At 37.5% G+C, this 23,151-nt stretch overlaps 1 protein-coding gene across 4 annotated transcripts in view; it reads right to left on the reverse strand.

Moving 5' to 3' along the window:
* The window catches only part of DENND1A (DENN domain containing 1A), a 153,918-nt gene that overhangs the window by 128,884 nt on the left and 1,883 nt on the right, over positions 1–23,151 (reverse strand). For 3 of the 4 annotated variants that reach the window (XR_015278232.1, XM_086858432.1, XM_086858433.1), the window contains exon 2: positions 18,685–18,755. Coding sequence is in view for 2 of the 4 variants with exons in the window: in XM_086858432.1 (XP_086714558.1) it covers positions 18,685–18,755 (71 nt within the window). In the remaining 2 variants the exon portion in view is untranslated. Of the gene's footprint in view, positions 1–18,684; positions 18,756–22,757; positions 22,805–23,151 lie in introns of all 4 variants that reach the window. The other variant, XM_086858434.1, reaches the window with a different exon arrangement.

A 23,151-nucleotide genomic window follows, 5' to 3' on the forward strand; every position in this document is an offset into this window, starting at 1 on the left:
TTTACTTAAGGCAATATACAGCTCTCCAGAATGAAGAGATGAAGAGAGGTAACAGCTCAAACAACACAAGAACTGGCACAGGTTGTCAGAGTTATGTCCGTACACCTGGGATGCACACCAGGTTTCTGATCCCCTCACACCAGGTTTCTGATCCCCTCACACCAGGTTGCTGATCTCCTCACACCAGGTTGCTGATCCCCTCACACCAGGTTGCTGATCCCCTCACACCAGGTTTCCAGTGCAGGCACAAGACCAGCAGAAGCTTTATAAGCCATTCAGAGTAAACGTTAAATATGAGACTGTCACTGTTTCTAGTAGACAAACCAACTTTCCATCTAAAGGGGTCTTGGTTCACTTTACAGTCATGTTAAATAAACAAAAACAACACTCACTTCTTGGATAAGAAGACAGGAAAAACACTCACTGCCTTTTACAAACAGAAGAGGCTCCATTGCTTTCCTCATCAATTATTCGGTGTCACGTCAAGTTGCTGAACTGCCCAGCTTGCCACGTGCAGAGCATTTAGTCAGACCCTCCTATAAGGCAACGTGTTCCATCTTAACTGCTATTATTTACTCCCTCGGACTCTCATATGGAATGGGCCAGGTTTAATCAAAACCTTACTAATTCTTTTAATGGAAGCTGGGAAACAGTTGTGGTGCAAACAGAGTGTTCAAAATATGAAATACAATTGGGGAAATATCTCTCTATTAAATTCTTAAGTTCTTTTGTTTCATACCATGATATTGGTTTTACAAAATCCATTTGTATAATGGTGCAGATTAATGTCTATCGCTAACATTCTAAACTGCTAAGAGTAGGGAGACATTGGAAAGCATAAGATGTCTTCAGTGACCAGCAAACTCAGAATTATTTCTTTATAAAGAAGAGCAGGAAGCTTTCAGACCAGATGAATTTTTAAACTGCAGATACTGACAGAACTAAAGCTAGAAGTATAAGAAGGGGATGCAAAGGATAGAGCTAAAACCGAAATAATAGAGATCAAAACCAGAAGACAAAATAAGTACTTATTTCGAGTCCTGTTTGTTACATGTTTCTCCCATCTTCATTTGAAGTCTTCAGATCTTTTCTCTGCACTGGTTAATGACTTTGGTGATACCTCGAGCCCGCATTAAAGCACGGTTGATGAATCTTTTGAGTTTGCTTTACTGTGCACTTAAGGGGATATTTCTCTTGATAGCCATCTGTTCTTCAACCAACCCAGAAATGTACTATTAAAATACTATTCCTGCAAATCGAAGCCAAACTCCAGGAGTCCTGCAAACTGCAAATTTTGAATGGATTATATTTTTAATTCTCTTTTTCCCCTGTAATTTTAGTCAGCAAATTATACAGCAGCAAAAACTTGCAAAAATTATAATTAGGTAAAATCGTACTTCAATGGTCAAGAAATCCACAAAGCCTGGCTTACAAAATGAAATACGAAGTGTTTTGAAACATTTTACAGGCTGCCTGTAATAATTATACAAAAGAGTTTAAACACAGAAGTTGAATGGGAACACCTACTTTAAGCAGGCTTTTTTGGGGTTTAATAATCTTTTAATTTATTTGTGTTTGATCAGAGTATTTTTTTCTCATAACCTTTTTGACACTCTATAAATTTAATAGAGATGTGTTTCAAGTGCTCAGGCCATGAATACTGAATTTGTTTCTCTCCTGCCTCTTTGTATTTATATTCTGAGACAGCAGAGTTGCCTGGTGACAGTCTCCCCACTTCCACAGCAGCTGGCAAGCCCTCCTTGTCCTGGGAATATGAAAGAACCAGTTAACTAATATTTCAGGCTCTGATTTAAATGTGACAGTCTGGAAGTGCCAATACCATGCAGAGAAGGATTTACAAGCTAAGATTTTTCTAAAAGTCCCAAAAGCAAGCAAGAAAGAAAAATAAAGAAACCTTTATCACATCTAGCTAACATGCAGCAAAAATTAATCCTGATTATTTAATTAATCCAAATTAGTGCATCATCTAGAGTTTAGCAATACTAGACACAAGCAGTGATTGTCTAAATCTGTTAGCTTAGATTTTCAGAATGCAAATTCTCAGGCTAAGACAAAATCAACCAGAGCTTTGACAGTTTTACAAGAAAAACTCACCTCCTTAATATTTACAGGACATGTGTTTCAGATGGCTTCTGAATGCCTCTCTGCTGGCCCGAGATTCCTGCTTCTGCAGAAAGGCCAAGCACCCAAAACAATTTCTCTAAGCTTACTTTGTACAGCAGCAAAAATAAAAGTTATGTTTGATAAAATTAGAGCTTATAGCCAGCTGAATAAATACCCAATAGTATTAATTAGCATACTAAGCACCTCCATTTTAAAAAATCTTTATTCCATTAATTTTAAGAGAAATTTTAATGTATTGTTACATTTTCTACTTTCCTGTGTCAACCAAATAACTTCTAACTTGGTTGTTGCTCTGAAGAAAACCAGAATTAACATTTTAATTTCATACCACTTTTTAGCAATAGTGGATTATAAGGAACTTGCATAAAACCATGATGTGGCCATAGCAATCAATCAACTGCATTAAAAAACCTAAAGGAATTGCTAATGAAAACAAACAGTATTTTCCAACACACTGCCAGGCTTCTCACTACTAAAAAATACTTTGAGTTTTATAAACATTTTCCAAGCTGCTTTATTTTTGTCATTTTGGGGTTTAGCTTTAATGATAATATGGCCATTTATATTTGGTAATAACCTATATTTTCTATGTCTTAGAGAACATTTTACAATTGTTTAACTCTTGAAAAATTTCCTCCCAAACTTCACGAACCACAATAACTTCAGATATTGTCAGAGAAAGACATAAAGCACTGCAGAAATATATTTATTGAGATATGGACTGCCACAGATCAGGTTTAATCTGAACTGACTGAAAAAGGATGTGGAACAGAAGTGTTGTAGCCAACAGTAAGTTCTTGAAGTGTTGTACTAAGAAAGGAAAAACAACCCTTCTCTTGACCAAGTGGATAATTGCCCGAACTACAGAGAGAAACCTTCTTTGTTACACATGCAACAGTGAATACTGATTTCTAAGCCTCAAGCTATGTAACTTTCTAATGTTTCAAACTCTGACCCCACTTTCATACTCTCAATATTGATAGTCTCCAACTGTTTCCAGTCTCCAAGTGCCCATGTGTTATTGCAGGGGAGCAGCACTGCTCCCAGACTGTCACCAATTGCACAAATACCCTCTGAGGGCAACCTTGGGCACAGCAACTGCACAGTCCAGAGAAAGCAGAGCTGCACCATCAGCTGGGGCTTGATGCCTTCTGCTAGTGCATCTCTGCTTAGCTCAGGATGCTTTAGTGGTTCAGTATGGCACTGAAAGAAAACAACCGATTCCATCAAAGATGAAATGCTGAGAAGGTAGTTCTCGATTCCATTGGTCCCTGCAGTGGAGATGTCACCACAAATGCTTTTGGGCACGTGCAGTAAGACACAGCTTATCTGTCATACCATAAATCTGATTCATCCACGCCCTTATCAACAAAGGACAGCCAAACCTCATGAGTATTTCTGGGGAGCTGATTTCATAGTGGTGCTCTGGTTGTAGCTTTTCCAGTGTAGCCACACACTTAGAGCTTCACCCTCACCACTCTGACAACCCCAGGAACCTGGGCTATGAAACAGAACTGACCAAGAGTTTCCACGGTCACCAACGCACTCCTGAGCTTTGGGGTGTGCAAGCTCATATAATAAAAGATCCTAATAATCAGCAATAATTATTTTTATTGGGACACTTCAGAACTTGGCCTTGCACTCTTCAGTACTGAGCCTCATCTTTCTGTTTCAACTTCAGCCATGCAACATGCTTTTTTCAACTCACCACTCTTATTAGTGCTGCCCATTCTACCAAAATGGTAAAACAGTAAAAATCTGTAAGAACAGGTAAGCTGGAATTCAGTTGAAAAAAACAAAAAACCAGAGATTGGTCACAGTGAGCCTCACCTAAGGCTGCAGCACTACTGAGTGCCATGAAAGCCTTCAACTAAAGCATTAAATGAAAGTTTACAAGAACACGAAAAGCATTCAATATGCACCCCAGCAAAACATTTCTGTGGAGTCAGAAATGTTGATGACAGAAGCTGAACTTCTTGAACACCGTTCAAAACTTAGAGAGGGTGAGGGGAAGGAGGTCCTAACATGGAAAAATACATCTCATGGAGCTAATGACCGTGAGATGAAAGAAAAACAAAATCACTACATGTTCAGCTGCTCAGAGTGACTTCTCTCTTTGGGAGGAAAGTTCATTAACTGGACAGCATCAGGCAGCACAACAGAGCCATGGATATATTGACACTTGCAGGACTGACCTAACTCGTGGCTGCAATGCTTTCAGCTACCATTAGCAAAGCTCACTATGATGTATGCAATGCTGGAACAAAAAGGTTTCTGTGAAAGTAAATTTAGGACATTTAAAGCAGTCTGTCGGCTTGGAAGAAAAATTTGGCTTAGATAAAGAGGAGTTCACTGATATTCAGTGCAGCTAGAAAAGAAATCTATCATCTCACTAAAAAAATTTAAAACATTTTTGCTACTGTAGGAAAGGCAAGGGCGTCAAAAGGATTTTTAACCGCAAAAAATGTTTTCAGACACTTGATACTTCCAAAATGTATGAGAACATACATCCAGCTATCAAAATGCTCCTGTGAGAGAGAGTAGTCCAGTTCTGAGCAGGAACAGTTCATAACAATGTCACAGCCCTGGAAATCAGGCATATATAAACCCAGCAATTTCACTAATTTCCTTTCTCTTTCCCTTGCCCTGCTTTTAGAAACCACAAACTCCCAACTAAACTTTCAGCCCTTTTCAAAACTCTGCAGATTAGTTTCAATCTGGTCACCCTTAGCAGCAGATTTGCTAAAAATAATCTTTTTTCCCTCACTACCAATTCCAAAGGTAATCTAAAACTGTAACTTGAATCCACTTGTACAACCTCTCTCGACAGGCTGATGATCCAGGCAGTGAAGTGCAGCTGGCCATCGACTCTGGGAGTGGGATGCTGTTCTCACAAATCTGACAAACTAGAAGGAAGCTAAAGAGCTGGGGTGGCTCTCACCACACACCAGCACACCTTAAGCAGTAACTTCTCTGTTCTCCTCATCTCATTCCATGTCTAATCTGGTTTCTAAGCTCTCTGCTTCCCAGCTGCTTTCTCCAGGTTTGAATTCATACCACTGCTGTACTCTCATCAGAAGAATCTGAAGCATCAACAGGCCATTTCTAAAAACTCTCCTTTTTGCTAAACTCTTATTTGCGTTATGTTCAAACACCCTTTTTTGAGAACAGAAATTAATGACATTTAGCACAATTTACTTGTTGAAAAATAAACATATATCACTAACTCTAGTACCACAATACCAATGTCCCATGCCATAATTGTACCATAGAGGCTCCACAGCCTTTTCTTAAGCGACCAAACTAATGATAAAGTTCTCTCCATCTTTTTATACAAGTATATATGTTTAATTTTCAAACATGAAAGATTAAATTAGAAGTTACCCACACAAACACAACTCCTTTGAAAAAGGCTCAAAACACTGTATTTACATCTGCAAGTACTCACGTTATTACTACAGCCTTTATAACAGAGCTTAGATTTGCTTCAAACAAAACAGGGTTCTCAGCGATAGAGGCCCAAGAAAAAGCCCTGCATACAGTTAGTCTACAAAGAATTAACTGGATTAATTAGCAAGGGATTTGAGAAGCAGCTTGGAGCTAGAAAACCAAAACACTAAATTGTTTAAATACTTTGGCAATGGATCAAGGTTTCTAGGCAGCCCTATGTTCCATTCTCTCCTCTTTTTTTTTTTGCTCGGTGTTTTAACACATTTAACCTGACGAGGTACTTTTTCATGAGATATGAATGACACTGTCAAAATACCAAAAAAGAAGATGTGAATTAAAAAATGCCACAAGCTGTTAGCAATTCTGCCAACATGCATGAGCCCAGGCAACATTAATTAAAAATCAATAGCTTAGGACATAAATAGCTCTTATCTCTGTTATAGTATATCTCTAACATAACTCTTTATTAAAGAAAAAAAAGGGGGAAAAAAGCCAGTGTCTCTGCTATTATACTGACTGAATTGACCACAACAAAGCAAAAAGAATAAGGCAAAAACCCCGAGCAAAGAAACCCTTATGAGAAAGGGAGGACAGGCATATGAATGATTGGAATGCTTCAGCCTTGCACTATCATTAACACATAACTGGCTGGAAACAGCCACACTACAAATACTTGGAGAACAAGTTACCAGGAAGAACATTGCATGTTTTCAGTGCTAATAATTCCATACAAGATCCTTCTTGCCAAGAAACAAAAATAACATGCACATCTTTCTGTCAGCCAGAAGTTAGTGATCTGTATCTTCCTGAGTTTATTAATCAGTATTTTTATTTTGCATCTCAACTAAAGATGGTAAATTCTCTGGGAATTATAAAATAAAGATGAGAAAAAGCAGGAAATTGCACTCAACTTTTATTTCCTTTAGTGACATCATCTTCAAGCTACAGTTACATTAGCAGGTATCAAAGCTAGAAGACTTAAGATTAACTAGGAACTTAAACCATGGCTTTCAACAGCTGTTTTCCCACTTGCAGAGAGCCAAAACTTTGAAAGACCCAAACCCGTTTTTTAACACAATATCGCCTAAAGTCCACCAAGCTGGATGTGCAGTTTGGGTCCGTCACAACTCCCAGACAATCACAACAATTTAGATTTCTGAAGAGTTTCTACAGAAAATTAACATGAAACAGAAGGTGTAAAATCATACTGAAATGGGAAGGCTAAGCTTAGGTTTTTTTGTCTAACAGCTCCTGCTTTATTCAATGATTATTAATGACAGGTATATCAAATGCTTCCATCAAGACACAGTAGTCTATAATCAGTGATGAAAAATCCAAACAAATGGAAACATTTCACTATGTCAGCTGGCTTTTGAGTCCTACCTTGCACCTGTACTTTGGCACACTCCTACTTCTTCCCATCCCCTTGTCATAATCCCAAAAATGTGTTGATTGGAGTCCAGCACAGGAAAATTAAAGGTTCTATTCACAAAGCACAGTCACCACATATCAGGACAGGGAAAGGGAAGACCCCACTTTTCACAAGATCTTTTGCATTAACTTTCCATTGATCTACAGTCAGAAATGATGTATTTCATTCTGAACTCCAAATTCCATTCCAGATATTGCAAATTCCAGTTAACCTTGTTTAAGGTGCACTGAATACAAGGTTTTGTTGCTGCATTTGATGTAACACAATTCTTCATCTAGAAAGTTATACAATCTTAATTTTTAGTAGAAGTACATTAGAACACAGAACTGCCGTTATTAAAGTTCCTCCAAACAGAATGAATTGAAATTCCACCAAGCTCCCCCAATAATGCTTTTTGTCTTTGTAAAAATACAAACTAGCACTTTATTAACATTTCAACCATTGTTTCCATGGAAAGTTCAAGAAAACAAAACAATTCCAAGACTTTGTTAAATCATCTGTCTCCATTTTACTTGATCATTATAAATAAAACTGAATAGAAGATGCACAAGTAATTTGTAAACTCTTTCAAAGGATCTGATTTACATTTTTCTTCTACAAAGATGAAGATCTCCCCATAACATGCTCCATTTGTGTTAAATATTAAATTAAGACACTCATACTACATATATGGAAAAAATGGAATATATATTTTTGATATGTTTTGGAATTACTTTCAGCAGTCTAACACTGTTTATAATATTGGTGCAAATACTGCCACCAATAAAGAAACAAACATTAAAAAGGTGTCCTTTAAGCTTCCCTTTAAGGCATCTACCATAATCGTATAATTTGCTCTGGACATCATTAAAATGTAAAGTTAATGAGGATTCAGCTGAAAACAGAAGAAATGTAACCTATTTTCAGGCAAAACTTCTAACACTGCAATCAGAGGGAAAACCTCTTTGATGTCTCTTTGTCTCTTCTCATTAATTTTCTTTTGGTTTAAAAAAACACAAAGGCTGTTTAAACTAAAAAATGCATAGAAGTTTAAACATGGTAATTATAGTCAAGCTGCAATGAGGTCATTAGGTTTTTAAAACTTTGAGATAAACAAAATTGAGATGTATGACTATTTTAAAAACATGTCAATACTTAATTTTAATTGTCCATGTGATTGATACCCACTGTATTCTAAGGATTTAGTCTAGATAGAGAATTGTTTCAAGATGACTTAGTGAAGGACAGAATCCTATGGCTGGTGTAGAGCAAAGCAATCAAGAAATACATCAAAATGAAAAGCTGTAGTAACTATTGCTGGATGCCACGTTTAGTATTTCGAAGTGCAACAAAACACACTTTTGCCATCCATGCAAGAGGGATGGCAAATTGTGAGATTTACTGCTCTTTACCTCTATGGCTCATTAAGGAATAAAATACTGAACAAGTTAAATAATTCTATTTACTCACTACATCTATTCTTGTTTATGAACACTGCCAAGGTACACAGAAAGCTGCACACTTCTGTTTTATCATGCTAATTCCTTCCAGCAGAAAATACCTTAAAGAGGTATCTTTAATTACACCATATTGATGCAAACTGTGATACACTGTAGTGGTAGATATTTTTAGCAAATAATTTCCAAGTAAATTTTCCCAAACACAAATGAGAAACAATTTTTACCACTACTGTGTACAAAAGAAGATGATGGATCATCACAAACAGAAGGACTTAAGCCACAAATACACAGGGCAAGTATAACCTGATCCGTAGTGTAGAAGGAATTTAATCACAATGGAGCAAAATAAACATATTTATAACACTTTTCTGTGTGCCAGGATCACCTCTAGATAAAATGGAATAAGTGGAGATCAATATATTATTTTGTAGCAAACATTAAAAAAAGTATGAATGTTAATGCATTTGTGGACAGATGTTACAGCTTTAAGAGAGGGCTATTTACTCTAATGAATCTTTTTTATGTGTTTGATAAACTCCTCAAATTAAACTGAGTCAATGACCAACAGACAAGTATCAGATAAAACCAGAAACTACTTTAGGTGCAAGTGAAGCACAGCTCCAGAAGAAAATTTCATACCCATTTCAAGGAAAGTTCTGGGGGTTGTGTTTTGGTTTTGGGGATTTTTGCATTTTACCTTTCCCTCTGCCATGTTTTGTTTGTTAGGATTTGCTCTGCCCTTGCCCACCGAGTAGCTCTGTCCTACAGATGTACAGCCCATCCTACAGCATGTGCCAGCTTCTGCTCCACCTGAGCTGCTCCTCCCCTCCTGGGACCCTTCCCCGCTCGTCAGATTCACACAAACACAAGCACACCACCAAAATAACACCGAGCCAAACATACAGCTCGGGCTGTATTTTGGGGCTGTATTTACATGGATTAGTCTCTTTTCACGCTAAGAAGGAATCTGTTCACAGCCAAAGCCTTAGTTCTGGTTGTACAAAAAGCAGTCACAATTATTCAGCAGTTGGTGTTACCAACAGGAAACACCAGCACCCTGACTGCCTGTGCTATCCTGTGGTGCTCAATCAGCCATTCTGCCTTCACGTTCTCACACCCGGCTTCAAGTCTACATTAAGTATTTTTGATAGGTGTTCCTCCACAGAGTGATAATCTGGTTTTAGAATCTTTGGAACAGAAGATCTCAAGGATCTCCGAAGTATCTTAGAGACAGAAATTAGAGCCATTTACTTAAGGGGTGTAACAATGTAAGAATAAATTCATGAAGAGGTCATATTACCACTATTTATACTCATAACTGTGTAGTTTCAAAGGAAATGATTCTTCAGGGGACCCAAATATGGGATTGAGTTAACACCTGTAGAATGCAGTTGGAGTTGTGAGTCTAATTCCTTTCACCACCACTTAAAATCCCAGCACAAATTCTGATGGTGAAAATTCCAGTCAGGAAAGTGTTCAGAAAAAACTCTTCAGACTATAATCCATTCCAGATAACAGATTATCCGTATCATTTGTCTCTTCCCATCCCTCTATCCAAGCTTATCATCCTCAATATGGAAGTTCCAACTTCCTTGGTTTCTATCTCACTCTTCCATGAAATAAGTAATATTAAAAAGTATATAAAAAGCTGTTTTCATCTTAAAAAAAGACATAAAAAATCATCTTCCCAGGAGCCGAAAATCTGTCAGCATGTGGAATTCTGATGAATGGTTTACCAAACTTGCTAGCCCCAGAAAGATCAAGTGCAAATTTCCTCTGGTAGCACAGAAGGTGGAGTTTGGGATTTCTTTTGATTTGACCTTGGGTTTTGACAACTGCTGGTGAAGTAAAACGATAGTCTTGCATTAATTTTATACTTATTTGACAATAATCTAACCTCAAATCATCTCTTTTAAACTCCATTTCAATTTATAAAAACCCTAACACCCAAACCGCAAACAAAGAGAAAAAATCAACACAAAACAAAACCAACAAAAAAACACAGGAAAACCTAACAATGTCACTTTTTGTTCTTGACAAAAAATACCACACCAAAGGCAGGCAGCCCAGTACTGCCTTGGGCACTCTGACAGGCCTCTTTTTGAATTCCAGTTTACATTCTCTTGTTGCAAGGAACTCCTGTAACAAAAACAACCAGCAATAAAAATAGATCTAGTTCAACTTTTACTTCTCCAAACTTGCTTTGCCTGAGTGCCACACTTAAAGCAGTGCCCTGTTAAGTGCACTTTGTAGCGCTCTGCTACAACTACCAACCTACATGACAACAGACTAAAGACAGACACAAATTCTAAACTCCAGTATTTCTATTGAAAACGTTCATAGAAAGCATCATCCAACAGTGGATAGACCAGTCAGTCACTTACGGGACCGTGCTAACTCCAGGGAAAGGAACCACCCAAAGTCGCTGTTCTTAAATCTCCGGGGAGTCTCCTTTAAAGTCATTACTACTTTGTTTCTTTTTCACCTGAATGACACTCGCATTGAAAGTTCTTTACAGCAATGTCTGTATCTAGGTTAACTGCTGATTGCAGATGCACTAAGCTTTGAGCAGAAGTTAACACTCATTAACAAGATTACCTGTTGTGATTGAGAACAACCAAAAAATAAACTACCTTGGAAATGCTTATGACTGAGAACGAACTAAAGGGAGTTAAAACTACTCCCTTAAAAAGTCTCATACACACACACCTCCCTTCAACATCAACGCTTGGACTCTGCTCAAAGTACAATCTCTTTGCAGTTACTGGCATAGCAGCCCTATACTCTTAAAGCAGCACAGCAAGAGAGAGTTAATTGCAACAAGTGCTTCACCAAATTCTTAAATGCTTCAAATGCTGCAATCTTAAACGTTTCAGTAGTATTGGGTATCTAAATCGAGTCTCTAAAGAACTCTTTAAAACGAACAACCACTCAGATTCATCTATAAATTCAAGAAAAACTCTAAGTATTAGCCAGTGAATGAAAATAATTTGTTAGAATCACTAGAAAAACCCTCCATAAGAAAGTTTCAGTTAATTCCAACCTGCAGTTAAAAAGGCACTAGCTGTCACTCAGTTTTCTCACCCAACTCTATCATGAAAAGAAAAACTGACAGATCACAGGAGCTTGCCTTTGTAAACCAATTCGGGAACTTTCATGCTTCTTATTTGTTAGGTTAAAGGTTAAATTGCTGACCTCTGCCCTCCTGCTTAGCAGCCTTTCCCTTTTTCTGTAAAGCTTTATTTTGGGGCTGTATTTACATGGATTAGTCTCTTTTCACGCTAAGAAGGAATCTGTTCACAGCCAAAGCCTTAGTTCTGGTTGTACAAAAAGCAGTCACAATTATTCAGCAGCAGACAATGACCATATTGTGGATTTACAAAAAAACCACCTCAGCCATGGCAAGTTCTGTCCTTGCTGCACAAAACAATAGAAGAAAAATCTTATCAAGCATTCAAGAGAAAGCAAACAAAGCAGGCCCACTGTGAACTTGATGAAGATGTCAAGCTCCTTTAAAAAAATATAAATCAACAAAAGAGTTTAAAGTCTTGTGAGTGAGACTTTCTGAGCTGAATTTTTCTGTCTAGTTAAAACAGTGCCAGCATAGCAATATACTGCAGATCAGCAAATACTTGTGACATAGGAAAGACTGTAGACAGAAGTAGTTAAAGCATGAAGCAAAAAGGCTAAAAAAGAGCTCTCTTCCCACAAAATAGCTCACAGCAACAGAGAAACACTCAGCTAGATTTGATATTACTAGTTTGGGGGTTTATTCAATCTAGTACTATCAGATAAGAACATGCCTTAAAATGTGTGAGATAAAATGTATGATGACTTGCAAAATGACAGATTCCAGCATTTTTTTCATAAGCTGAGTTTCTCTTCAAATTGAGTTCTGTATTTCATTTATACTGTAAAAACCAAACCGTGAACTGTCTTCACAGAAAACAGCTCAAACTGAGCTATTGACTTACCCGGACACTGCAGTCCCAGCAAGCTCTTTGTTAAAATCTTCCACCTTGTTTGTACTTAGAAGCAAAGCAATCAAATGGAAACAGAAAAACAAAGCAGCAGCTTAGGAGAATTAGAATTTCCAAATACCACCTATCTACTTAGTTTGGTTACTTTTCCAATCCTGCCTTAGAAAGTTTGGTGTAGCAACACAACACTGCAAAGATGGGATAGGAAAGCTTGTGATATGGGAATTCCAGCCCCTTCAACAGAAAGCATTTAATGGAAAGAGACCTGAATTCTGTACTTCCTTTGATATTTCTAAACCTTCAGCATTTTATCTGTTTCTCAATACTGAATGAGCAGATTAGAACCAGTAAAATGCTTTCATCTGAAAAAAAATAAAGGCTGCTCTGAGAGGTGCATGGGTAAGGTTTGCAAACCTTCTAATAACCAACTCTTCACTTAATCCTAGTCCAGTAACTTTGCTTATGTTCAAGAAAATCCTTCATCAGTACAGGAGGCACTGTTCTGCTATGTAATATTATAATCTATGACAAAAGATAACGGCAGCAGTGTGCCTGACAGAGACAGAAAGCTGCTAGCTCTCTCTACCTGTGAAGGTCCTACCACAGAAACCACAGTGACAACTGTAGAATAATTTTAAGGCCCAAGTACATCGTGACTTCTCCCAGTAGAGCTAAGGACTTCGATTAGTTTAAGTTATACATTTGTGATCTACTGGGAAGGGGGGGAGGGAGGGAAAGAGCTATTACAACCCAAGGCTAGAACATGAAAAGTAAAGAAGGAAGTACTTAAACTACTCACAAGCTTCTAGTAGGAACAAGATTAGTAGTACATGCTACTCTAGGAGCCAATTCAAATGCAAATTTCATCCTTTCACTCAAACAATGATAAACTACCTCAGAGTTAATAGTTTCCTTCTAAGATTCATCTCCCTTTTCAACTTAGCGGTATGTTTTCGAGAAAAGAAAGAAGCACATGGAGAGTCTTACAGCGAGACCTTTTAAATTCTGTCATAAAAGAAGTAGCATAAACTACATTTCCTTTCCCAATCCAGTGAACATTTGTTAAACTTTAACATACTTACACTTTGTCCATGCAGTCGCGTTTAGGCTTCTAACTTACCATGGTTTTTTAAAAAAACACTCAGAAAGAAATCCTTTAGCTGTACTAAACCATTTCAGCTTTTCCTTGAACACACAGCAAGAATTTATGCTACACTCACAAAAAGATGAAAGATGAGGTCCTTGGAGAGAAAGGCCTTTTGGCACACTACATGGTAAAGCTACAGATTTGACATACTTTTATAATGTCTGCTTTGGCAAGAACACAAAAACCCCACACAAAAGCATGGTACGTCCTCCCAGACAGGGGTGTAGGGGGTGTTTTACTCTTGTGAGCATTTACTTTCAAACGCTCTTACTTCAGAGACTATTTTGATCGGTTACTTTAGACTAACAAATTCTCTTTTGCTATATGAACAGTTTGACAGTCAGACTACAATTCTCCTCACAGCCCTTTCTAACAAGAGAAAATCTTTGGCTGAGGTCCAGCAACAGCCTTAAATTTGTCACATCCTATTTTTGATGAATGATCTGCAGCAGTTTTAAGATCATAAAGTGCTTTGAAAGTGAAAAGAAAAATTTCACAAGTAGTAAGCTTTCACTTTCTTTATAAAGGCATTTAAACTAAATTTGCTAGGAGATTCTTTCTACTTCTGCATCTCAAAAACCCCGCACAAAACAACCTTCTGGCTGAGATTAAAAACACAGGAAACAGTTGCAATGCACTTCTCTACAATGCCTCTATAGCATAAAACTGGCTATCTAGGAGTGATAAAGTGAGCTGAAGCAGTTATTCTTCTGTGAAAGAAACAATACAATCTACCTAATCTATCTAATTGTAATTTACTACCTCAGCTTCTATGAAGTTTCAGAATTACAAAATGCCATGACAAGTACAAAAATCACAATCTTATAAAATGTTTTTTCCGTCCTGTACACAAAGATTAAAAATAGGAAGAGAAATCCAGTAAAACAGCAGTATTTCATAAAAAACTTTTAATTATCCACATCATGTAACAATTACAATGCATGAGAGAAGACCATGCACCAGAGATACAAAACTTATTAGTTTTACTTTGAGCCAGTATTTTCCCTAAAATATTTCATTTTTACAATAAAACCATGGTTATTTTTCCCTCTTTTTCTGAAAGTAAATGTGTGGGAGTTGGTGAGAAGCATTAGACTTGCAAAGTTCCTGTGCTTGACATACTTATACCTGACACACACAATATAGATTTCTCACTAGATAAATTCCATGTACTGTCACTGTAAAAACACAGACTCTTGTTCTTTCTATTCTAGTTTGCAGCTTCTCACTTTTGGTGAGGAGGCTTCAGGCTCCAAAGCTGCATCCCTACAAAGAGGAAATCAGGGGACAGGAGGCCTTTAAGGATGAACAAGGAGCTCCTGGACAAACTAAACACAGACAGCTTCCAGAGGGTGGAAGCAGGGAAACATGGCCTGGAAGGAATGCAGAGGAACTGCCTGAACAGCCAAGCATCAGGTTAGGAAAGCTAAAGCCCTGCAGAAGTAAATTTGGCCAAGGACACCAAGGACAACAAGAAAAGCTTTTATAGGTACACTCGCAATAAAAGAAAGATGGGGAAAATATGTGTCCTCTCAGAAAGAGGAATTCCCACCTTCCATTGAAACACCAATCATTATGCAAAAAAATTGTTTGGTGTGGTCTTCTCCTAAGGAAATATATTTTTAATAAGAAATATTCATCTTCATGCAGACAGTCAGAGTTGCTATCCTGCTTCCTACTTCACAGTTCTCAAAAAAAAAGACATTACATTTACTTAAGTATTAAAAATCCTGAAGTTTCCAAGTAAGACATAAGAATTCCACAAAGAAAAGTACAAAAACCACCTTTAAATACAACTGAATACTGGAATTGTATAATGTACCAAAGACTTCATGTGCCAAAAATACACAATGCTGAGCACAATCATTCTTTCCAAACAATCTTGAGGGGAAAGGACGGTGAGAGCACAGCAAGCTGATCTAGTGGTCATTTCCAGTTCGGTTCACACATTTCACTGCGATTTGGCAAACTTCTGCCTGGACTGGAATTAAAATTGTTTGCTTTTTCAGCTTCTTTGGTTTCAATGAAATCTTTCTCTTTGTACCTTAAGTGTACAAAATATTCCCCAGATGATCCTGAAGCTTACACTTCTACGAATCAAATCTTAGCATCTGGATAGGATAATTGAGGCAGGAAGGGACCTTGGGTGTTGCTGCTGGTGCTGAATAGATCACACGGACACAGGTCGAGGTGTGGTGAAAAGAAGAGAGAGATTATTTTTCCTCCCAGGATTTATAGGCTTCTGACCACGGCTTCTGACCAGGGATTGGATGGTCAGGATAACACTTTCTCACTGCACTGGCCATGAGAGATGCCCATCACAAGACGTGTAACAGAAAGAATGTACACATATCTATGTTTACAGTTACTGTCCTGGGAAAGTCTTTAGAAAACTATGTTAGCAAGCTCAGAAGCTGAGTTTTCAGGGTGACACTTGGGAGTTCTCTAGTCCAACCTCCTGCTCAAAGACAGGCCAGGTGTGAGGTCAGACCAGGTTCTTCATGGTTTTGAAGCAGTTCAGTCTTGAAAACCTCCAAGGATGGAGAAGGACATCTCTTGAGTGACCTGCTGTGATTCTTGACTCCTCATGGTGAACAGGTTCTCCATATTCACAAGAATGTCTCTTGATTCAGCTTGTTGCTGCACCTTGTCCTGCCGTGCATCACTTGGCAAGCCTGGATGCCTCATCCCAGGGAACTCCTATGGAAGGCCGCTGCTCAGGTTCCCTGGAGCCTCCTCCAGGCTGACCCAGCCCAGAACTCCTGTCTCCTCATACTGAAGTGCTTCAGCTCACTCACCATCTTTGAGGCCCTCCATTGAACTTGGCCCGGTTTATTGGTGTCTTTCGTGGAATCCAGAACAGATTTTTCCCTTCTGCAGTTGACTGTGAACTTTGAAAAACGTTAAAATTTCAGTTGATACTTCACAGTCACATGGCAAACATCCTTTGCTACTTTCTCACTTTTCCAATTTGCTCCCCCATCCCACCAGGGCTGAGGGAGCGGGTGGCTGCGTGGGGGTTAATCCATGACAGCTACACAAATTCTTGAATAACAAAATAAAGGCAAGTTTTACCATCACACAAACCAGACAATCCCCCACACTAGGACAATTACAGATTTGGAGCAATTCTTTCTCCTCAAGACCAAGGCAGAAGATTGATACCAGAATTAGGAGCATTTTAAGCATCAACAGCACTATTATAGAAACAGCTGCCTTAGTTGATTTTGCAATCAATTAAATGGGGAGAAATAGTTTTAAACCTGACTGATAATTTGCTTCTTATACAATTTTTTATGCATTTTGCTTTTGTCAACAGTAGCTGCTTTTTGCCATGTAACATACATTCCCTGACTGCAAGAAAAAGAAAAGTTAATCTGTACTCTTAGGGTTTGGGCATGGAACAGACAGCCAAAAAGTGGACACAGACTACATGGAGGTTTCTAGGTGTGTATTTCTGGAATGATGATTTGCCTGGGATACAACTGTTAAATAGAGCTGATGCTGCAGAGAACCAGACAACCTTCATTCAGAACAGAAGGGGAAAATATTTGGGTATACACAAATCTAAGGCTTCTGAAAATAAAGTATACCACTAAAGTATAAAAAAATTGGTTGGGAAAAAATCTCTTAAAAGATTCTTCAGAGAGAGTAACTTCAAAATATATGACCAGTAAAAACAATTATTAAAACTCTTCTTTTACTCCCTAAAAAGAATTTCTGAAGATTTTGCACCTATAAGTGCATACAACAATCCTAAAAACACAACTAAGTGAAACTCCCACAGAATCAGTTGGTTTATAGAACAAAATGTATACTAAATTCTCCAATTAAAAACCTGTAAAGTAGTTTCCGTGCTTTTTAACCCACCTTCCCACAGCAGGGAATTAATCCCTGCAGGGGGATGCAAACAAACTTCAAAGAGAAGATTATACCCAGACACTAGTACTGTACAATGTAATGTTTATGGTCAAATTTGTTCAGATTTTCTGGCACTAGAATCCAGGTCAGATGTGCAGAAACAAAGACCAGTTATTAAAAGGGCTCCTGCAGTTCCATCAAATAGTTGTGATGGCACAGAGCAGTAGGACAAGCCAAAACTGTATTCCAGTTACAACTCCTATGGAGGCTTTGGCAGGGAAGGAAGGAGTTGCAGCTATTTGACTTTCACAGACTGTAACAAATACAGATATAAAAGGAAGTAAGAGGCTTTCCAGTCAATAAAATACAAAAATCCCTTCTATTGGTTTATTACACCATATCTACAATGCACACGTGATTGTTTATTAAAAGACAAAAAAACACTACTTCAGTATATGCTGCCTAATCATAATTATTTCATTTTGCCAAACTTCCTTTTTGTACCATTCTAGAGACTGAACTTTCATAAAAGTATCTTGAGCTAAATTTTTGGCATTATGAATTTCAACCTTTGCTTTTCCTGCTTATTTGATCAAGTTCCTCAGGTGAGATAAAAGTGCAATCAAAACTTCCCAAATGTACTTACATGTTGGTTTCAATGGTTATGGGACTTCTCTACCATAAACATAGGAATGCTTACAAAAAATCATATTACAGAAAAATACTTGTGTAATTATGACTTGATAACAGTGGTAAAAACAGTTAACCAAATCATAATCTGCATCCATGCCTAGTTTCCAGATAAAGTCATTTGATCAAAGCAAGAATTCTGGGAGCAGATAAAAATACTTCTGTAGAAAAGTAAGAAAGAGGAACTAAAAACAAATTCCAAAAAAGATGTTTTAAGAGTATTTTTGGTTTAAAACTACCCTTTTTTTACATGAGCAGCCATCTGAGAAAACACTTCTTCAACCTAATCAAGTAAAGAATTATTTCTATTTTAAAAGACAAAAAGACAAAACAGTCAAAGAAACCTGAAAATTGTCCACAATCAGGTACAGAAACACAAATTTCTCATTTTTAGTCCTAACTGTAAAAGATTCCACAGAACCAGTAATTAAGATACTTTTAAAAGCTAAAACAGCATAATGTTAAATATTTTTCACAAAATATGGTTCTTAATAATAGTTTTAGCCAATAAATAGGTAGGACTATTGTGTAAAACAGTACCTTTCCCAATGCAACTGATTCCTGAGTGGGTCACTTCTGCATACACCTCAAAGGTAGTTTCTGGATTTTGTCTGAAACAAAAGGAAGGTATTTAGCACACTAAGAATTTGGTTGAAGTGCATTTGCGATGAGGCAGTTAGAAAGGGTTTTCAGCATGCACAAAGTACAATGACAACTAGAGAATCTCCATTTCTCGGTTTACAGCCTGGGATGATTTCTCATCAGACCTTTGTAACGTGCTAAATACAGAGATTTTTTCAGGGAAAAGAAGGTTTTGGAAATTTTTCACCAAACTGAAAAGTCACATTGTCCCAACACTGAACAAACAGCACCCAGATTCACATTTTCATTACTGTGACCCTTGAGTTCAACTTCATGACATCTATTTGCCCAGGAAAAGGGGGGAAAAAAGTATCTGCAGTCAAGAGGAGGCAAAATCACTTTCTGCACACACTACTGAAAAACTTAAGAGGCTGTATTTAGGATGAAGACAGTGCCCCTTTTTAATACCTGTCAAAATATTTCTACCTCTTTGTCAAAAAAGGCCATGGTGGTGAATATTACAAATGCACAAGGTTTGGTCTCATGAGACTCCAGAGTCTTAAATCCAGAAATTTGCCAGATGCATAATAAGTGTGACAGTCAAAGACCATAACAAATTGAGCTACAAGACGTAAATGATGCTTGAGGAAAGAGATTTACTTTGCTCAAGAGTTATAAATATACCAGTAGTAAAAGTAAAAAGTTAATGATACTACTTCAAAACAAACAAACAAACCATTTAGTGTATATTTTCAGTTCTTACTAATTTAACTCTCTAAGTGATGCTCTGGAATTACATGTCATAATGAGCATGTAAAGACAGCAGGTGATTATAAAAGAAAGAATATTTTCAGTTAACTCCTGACTAACAATTTTAGCTACTCCAGATATTTTTTCCTAAGATTAAAGAGACCGTAATAATGAAATAAGAATTTTGCAGGTCTAAATATGTGTCATTTTATTCTTAGACTTTCTGGTTAAAATCAAGAATCAAAATTGCATAATTACTGTTCCAAATTTATGGCTGCTTGTATAGTGATAATATTGTCTCTTATGTGTTAATGCAAACTAACATTAGAAAATTTCTGTGGTATAATTTACTTGTGAAGTTTGTAACTTCCTTACAGCTAAGGACAAAAATAATGACAAAACCCATAAATATACATGCTAGAATTCCTAACTGAATGATAATTTAAAAAAATTAAACTCATCTTACCCAACATTTCAAACCAAACATACAAGCATGTCAAGGAGTTGAGCTTAACTCTTCAGAGAATTTCTATTATTTTTAATCCGACTTTAACACCAAAAGGATTAAGGAAAACATTTCTAACCATGCCACAGGCCCACTTAGCCTAACTCAAGTGGCTCTAAGCCAAACCCCACACCTATTTAAACTGACAGAAAAGCTCCCATTGCTTTCAGTAGCACAGGATCACACTCCTCAGTTTTACAGAGCACCTCTCAGGAGCAACAATGGTTCACAACTCAATTAATGGTAATTTAATTTGCCACCAGTTCCCAAATGATTTGTCTTAAGTAGCTGTTTTTTCAGAAAACTACACTCATAAGTTATGAGAAATCCGAAGTCAGCTATTATTGTGCAATATAAACCAAACTTGCATAATTCTCGCTGTGCTACTCAAGTTGCAGCACATAACTGGCAGCTACTGGGGTTTAGCTCCATTCCGACAGTCCCGGTACGGGGTGAGGATGGAATGATACCCACAGAGCACCACAAATGGATTTTTCCTTTCCTACTCATTGCTGGGCAGCCTTATCATACCCTCCTTGTTTGTGTTTTTATTTTTAGCACCCGGTTTCCTTAATTAAAAGTTAATAAACTTTTTATTTTTACAGCTAATGGTTAAAACAACAAACACCTTTTTAGTATTATGTTAGAACCCATGTTCAAATTCTTAAGTGAAAGCACTGTGTAACACAGCTGGCAAGAGCACAGACTATATTCCAAAACTTTCAGACAAAAAGACATCACATTTTGTATTTTAATTTTCCATGACAAACGTCCATTTATTTCTATGAACAATGAAATTAAAGTAGGCTTCCCAAGTGAGAAATTCAGTATTAAAGGCTGCATTCAACAACCAACACCTCAGTATGAGAATGAAGTCATTGTTGGATTGTGGATATTTTAATACTTTTCAGAGGAATTAAGGAAACAAGTCACTATAAGACTTCATACAGTTTGCAAATACAACATAAACATGATCAGAAATGTGTATTCTGTGGTCAAACATCACCTGTGCATTGCACAGAAACCCCAACCCCTGCAATCCTCCACAGCACAAGAGTCAAACACACACACCAAGTTTTCCCTCTTCCCAAAATTCACTTACAGACCCATGGTCACTTATCAAGTGAACAATAAGATGCAATTAAAACAAAATACATAGGACACAGAGGTACAAAAATACATAGTACCTCATTTATTTGAGAACTAGGTAATTTCAGAAGGAAATGCAATACTTCTTCAAAAACACAAACTTAGGACGGAGCTGTATGAGAAATGTGATAAATGCTAGTTGTATGAATTATTTCAAATCTCTGATGTAGAAATAACATCTGTTTCAAAGCAATCAATATGAAATTCAATCTAACACTGAAATAAGATATTTATGTACATTTTATGATCAAAAATGGTCATTTTAACCAATCCGTAAGAGATTTATTCAGAATAAAATTAAATCAAGCCCTTCTCTGAAGCTGGATGGCTGGAAGTACATACTTTACATATCTACAGCCTATTTCAATTTTGTGTAGGAGCACTTTTTGTACACATGCAATAGCACTCATGACAGAAACTGAGGCATAAGAGAAGAGTATGGCACTGACTGATAATTAGTTGTCTTGTAACAAGTCTTAGTTGCTCAACTCTTGTAGAAAATAAATTATTAGCAGAAACCTGTAATCACTAATTCAATTCAGAAACTACAGCTGAAACCTTCATTAATTTCTATATATTTAACTTTTTTTGCCTTTTATTCCCTAGGTAGATAATATTTCATCTTAGTATATAACAAACATTCTGTTAAATCTCTGAAAGCTTTCCCAGATGTACACTTGGCATCTATTGTGTCACCTCTGGAAAGGGACATGTCAACTGTTTTTCCAGTGCAATGCCATTCTGCTGATCAGATTGATATTGACACATTATTGAAGATAAATAAATAAGAAATCCTTTCTGTAACATGGAGTACAAAGGTTCCTTAGCAGTGACAGCAGCAGGCTAACCAGGCTCCTGTCCTACATCACCTGGCTGGCACAGAGTGCCTGGCACGAGACATGCCGGTGCCTGACAGAGGATTAACCCAGCACTGTAACCGAACACTCAATTTAGCTTTTTTTTTGCCTGCAGCTATACGGGAGCCAAAAGCTCACAGGACTGCTGGCAATTCCTTGATTTCTTTCACTTCAGTCTGATGCAGCTACTGATACCTTTCTCTAAGCAATCTTTCACTCAAATGATTCATTATTATACACCCATCAGAAATCTAACTGACAGCTATGCCCAGGTTTCATGCAGAGTCTATCACAGTGTGTGCAAGGGATCCTGTGCCAAGTGGTTTAATACCCCTCATAGTTATCAATCTACTGCAAGAAGCAAGGGATCTGACTGCTGGATGTTTACTGGGGCTCCAGCACATACTGGTGACACCTCTAAAGGTGCCTCACCCTACCCACTCACCAAACAGTTCTCTCATTCATACTTCCAACCTGTTCCTATAAGGAAGTTACTTACCAACATTAAAGTCTTTGCTGGAATAAACATCCAGCTCAGAAAGGCAGACCAGAAAAGCCTCTTACACAGACAGTCTCTCTCACTCTATATATTTTAAGACTGTTTTGAAATTTTGTCCTTGCACTGCTCGGGCACAGTGCTCTGTCCAAAGTGGAAAAAAGCAGTTTATTAAGTGTTGCTCAAGGCAAAGTTGCTTAATCACCCAGTGGACAAAATGCTTTCTCACAAAGTCCAAGAAGAATGAAAAGCAATGTTTACGTGGGTTTATTACCTCTGTTACTCTGGTGATTGGGAAAGACGTGGGCTTTATCTACAGTCCTGAAAGACAAGTTCACACTGAAAGACTTTACATAGGGAAAGTCCTTAACTCCACTGGATGCACTAAGTATTTCTAACAACTACATCTTCCTGACACCAGGTTCTAGCTGGAGCTCACCTGCCTGATGACATTCTCATTTGGCAAAGTCTGCTCAAAGCAACTGAAGTCCAATCAGCAATCACAAACCCAAAGATAGCAAACACAGCTTGTAGATGCACAGTGCACACAAAAGAAGCTGCACTTAAAGTAAGCATCAATCTTCTAATAGATTCAAGATAAGGTCATCATAAGAAGTAATTTTGGATCATAATCTTGAAGTGACTGCTGCAGGGTCTGAAGGAGCAAG

Source organism: Cyanistes caeruleus, chromosome 20, assembly GCF_971803275.1.
Source record: "Cyanistes caeruleus chromosome 20, bCyaCae1.hap1.1, whole genome shotgun sequence".
NCBI lineage: Eukaryota > Metazoa > Chordata > Aves > Passeriformes > Paridae > Cyanistes > Cyanistes caeruleus.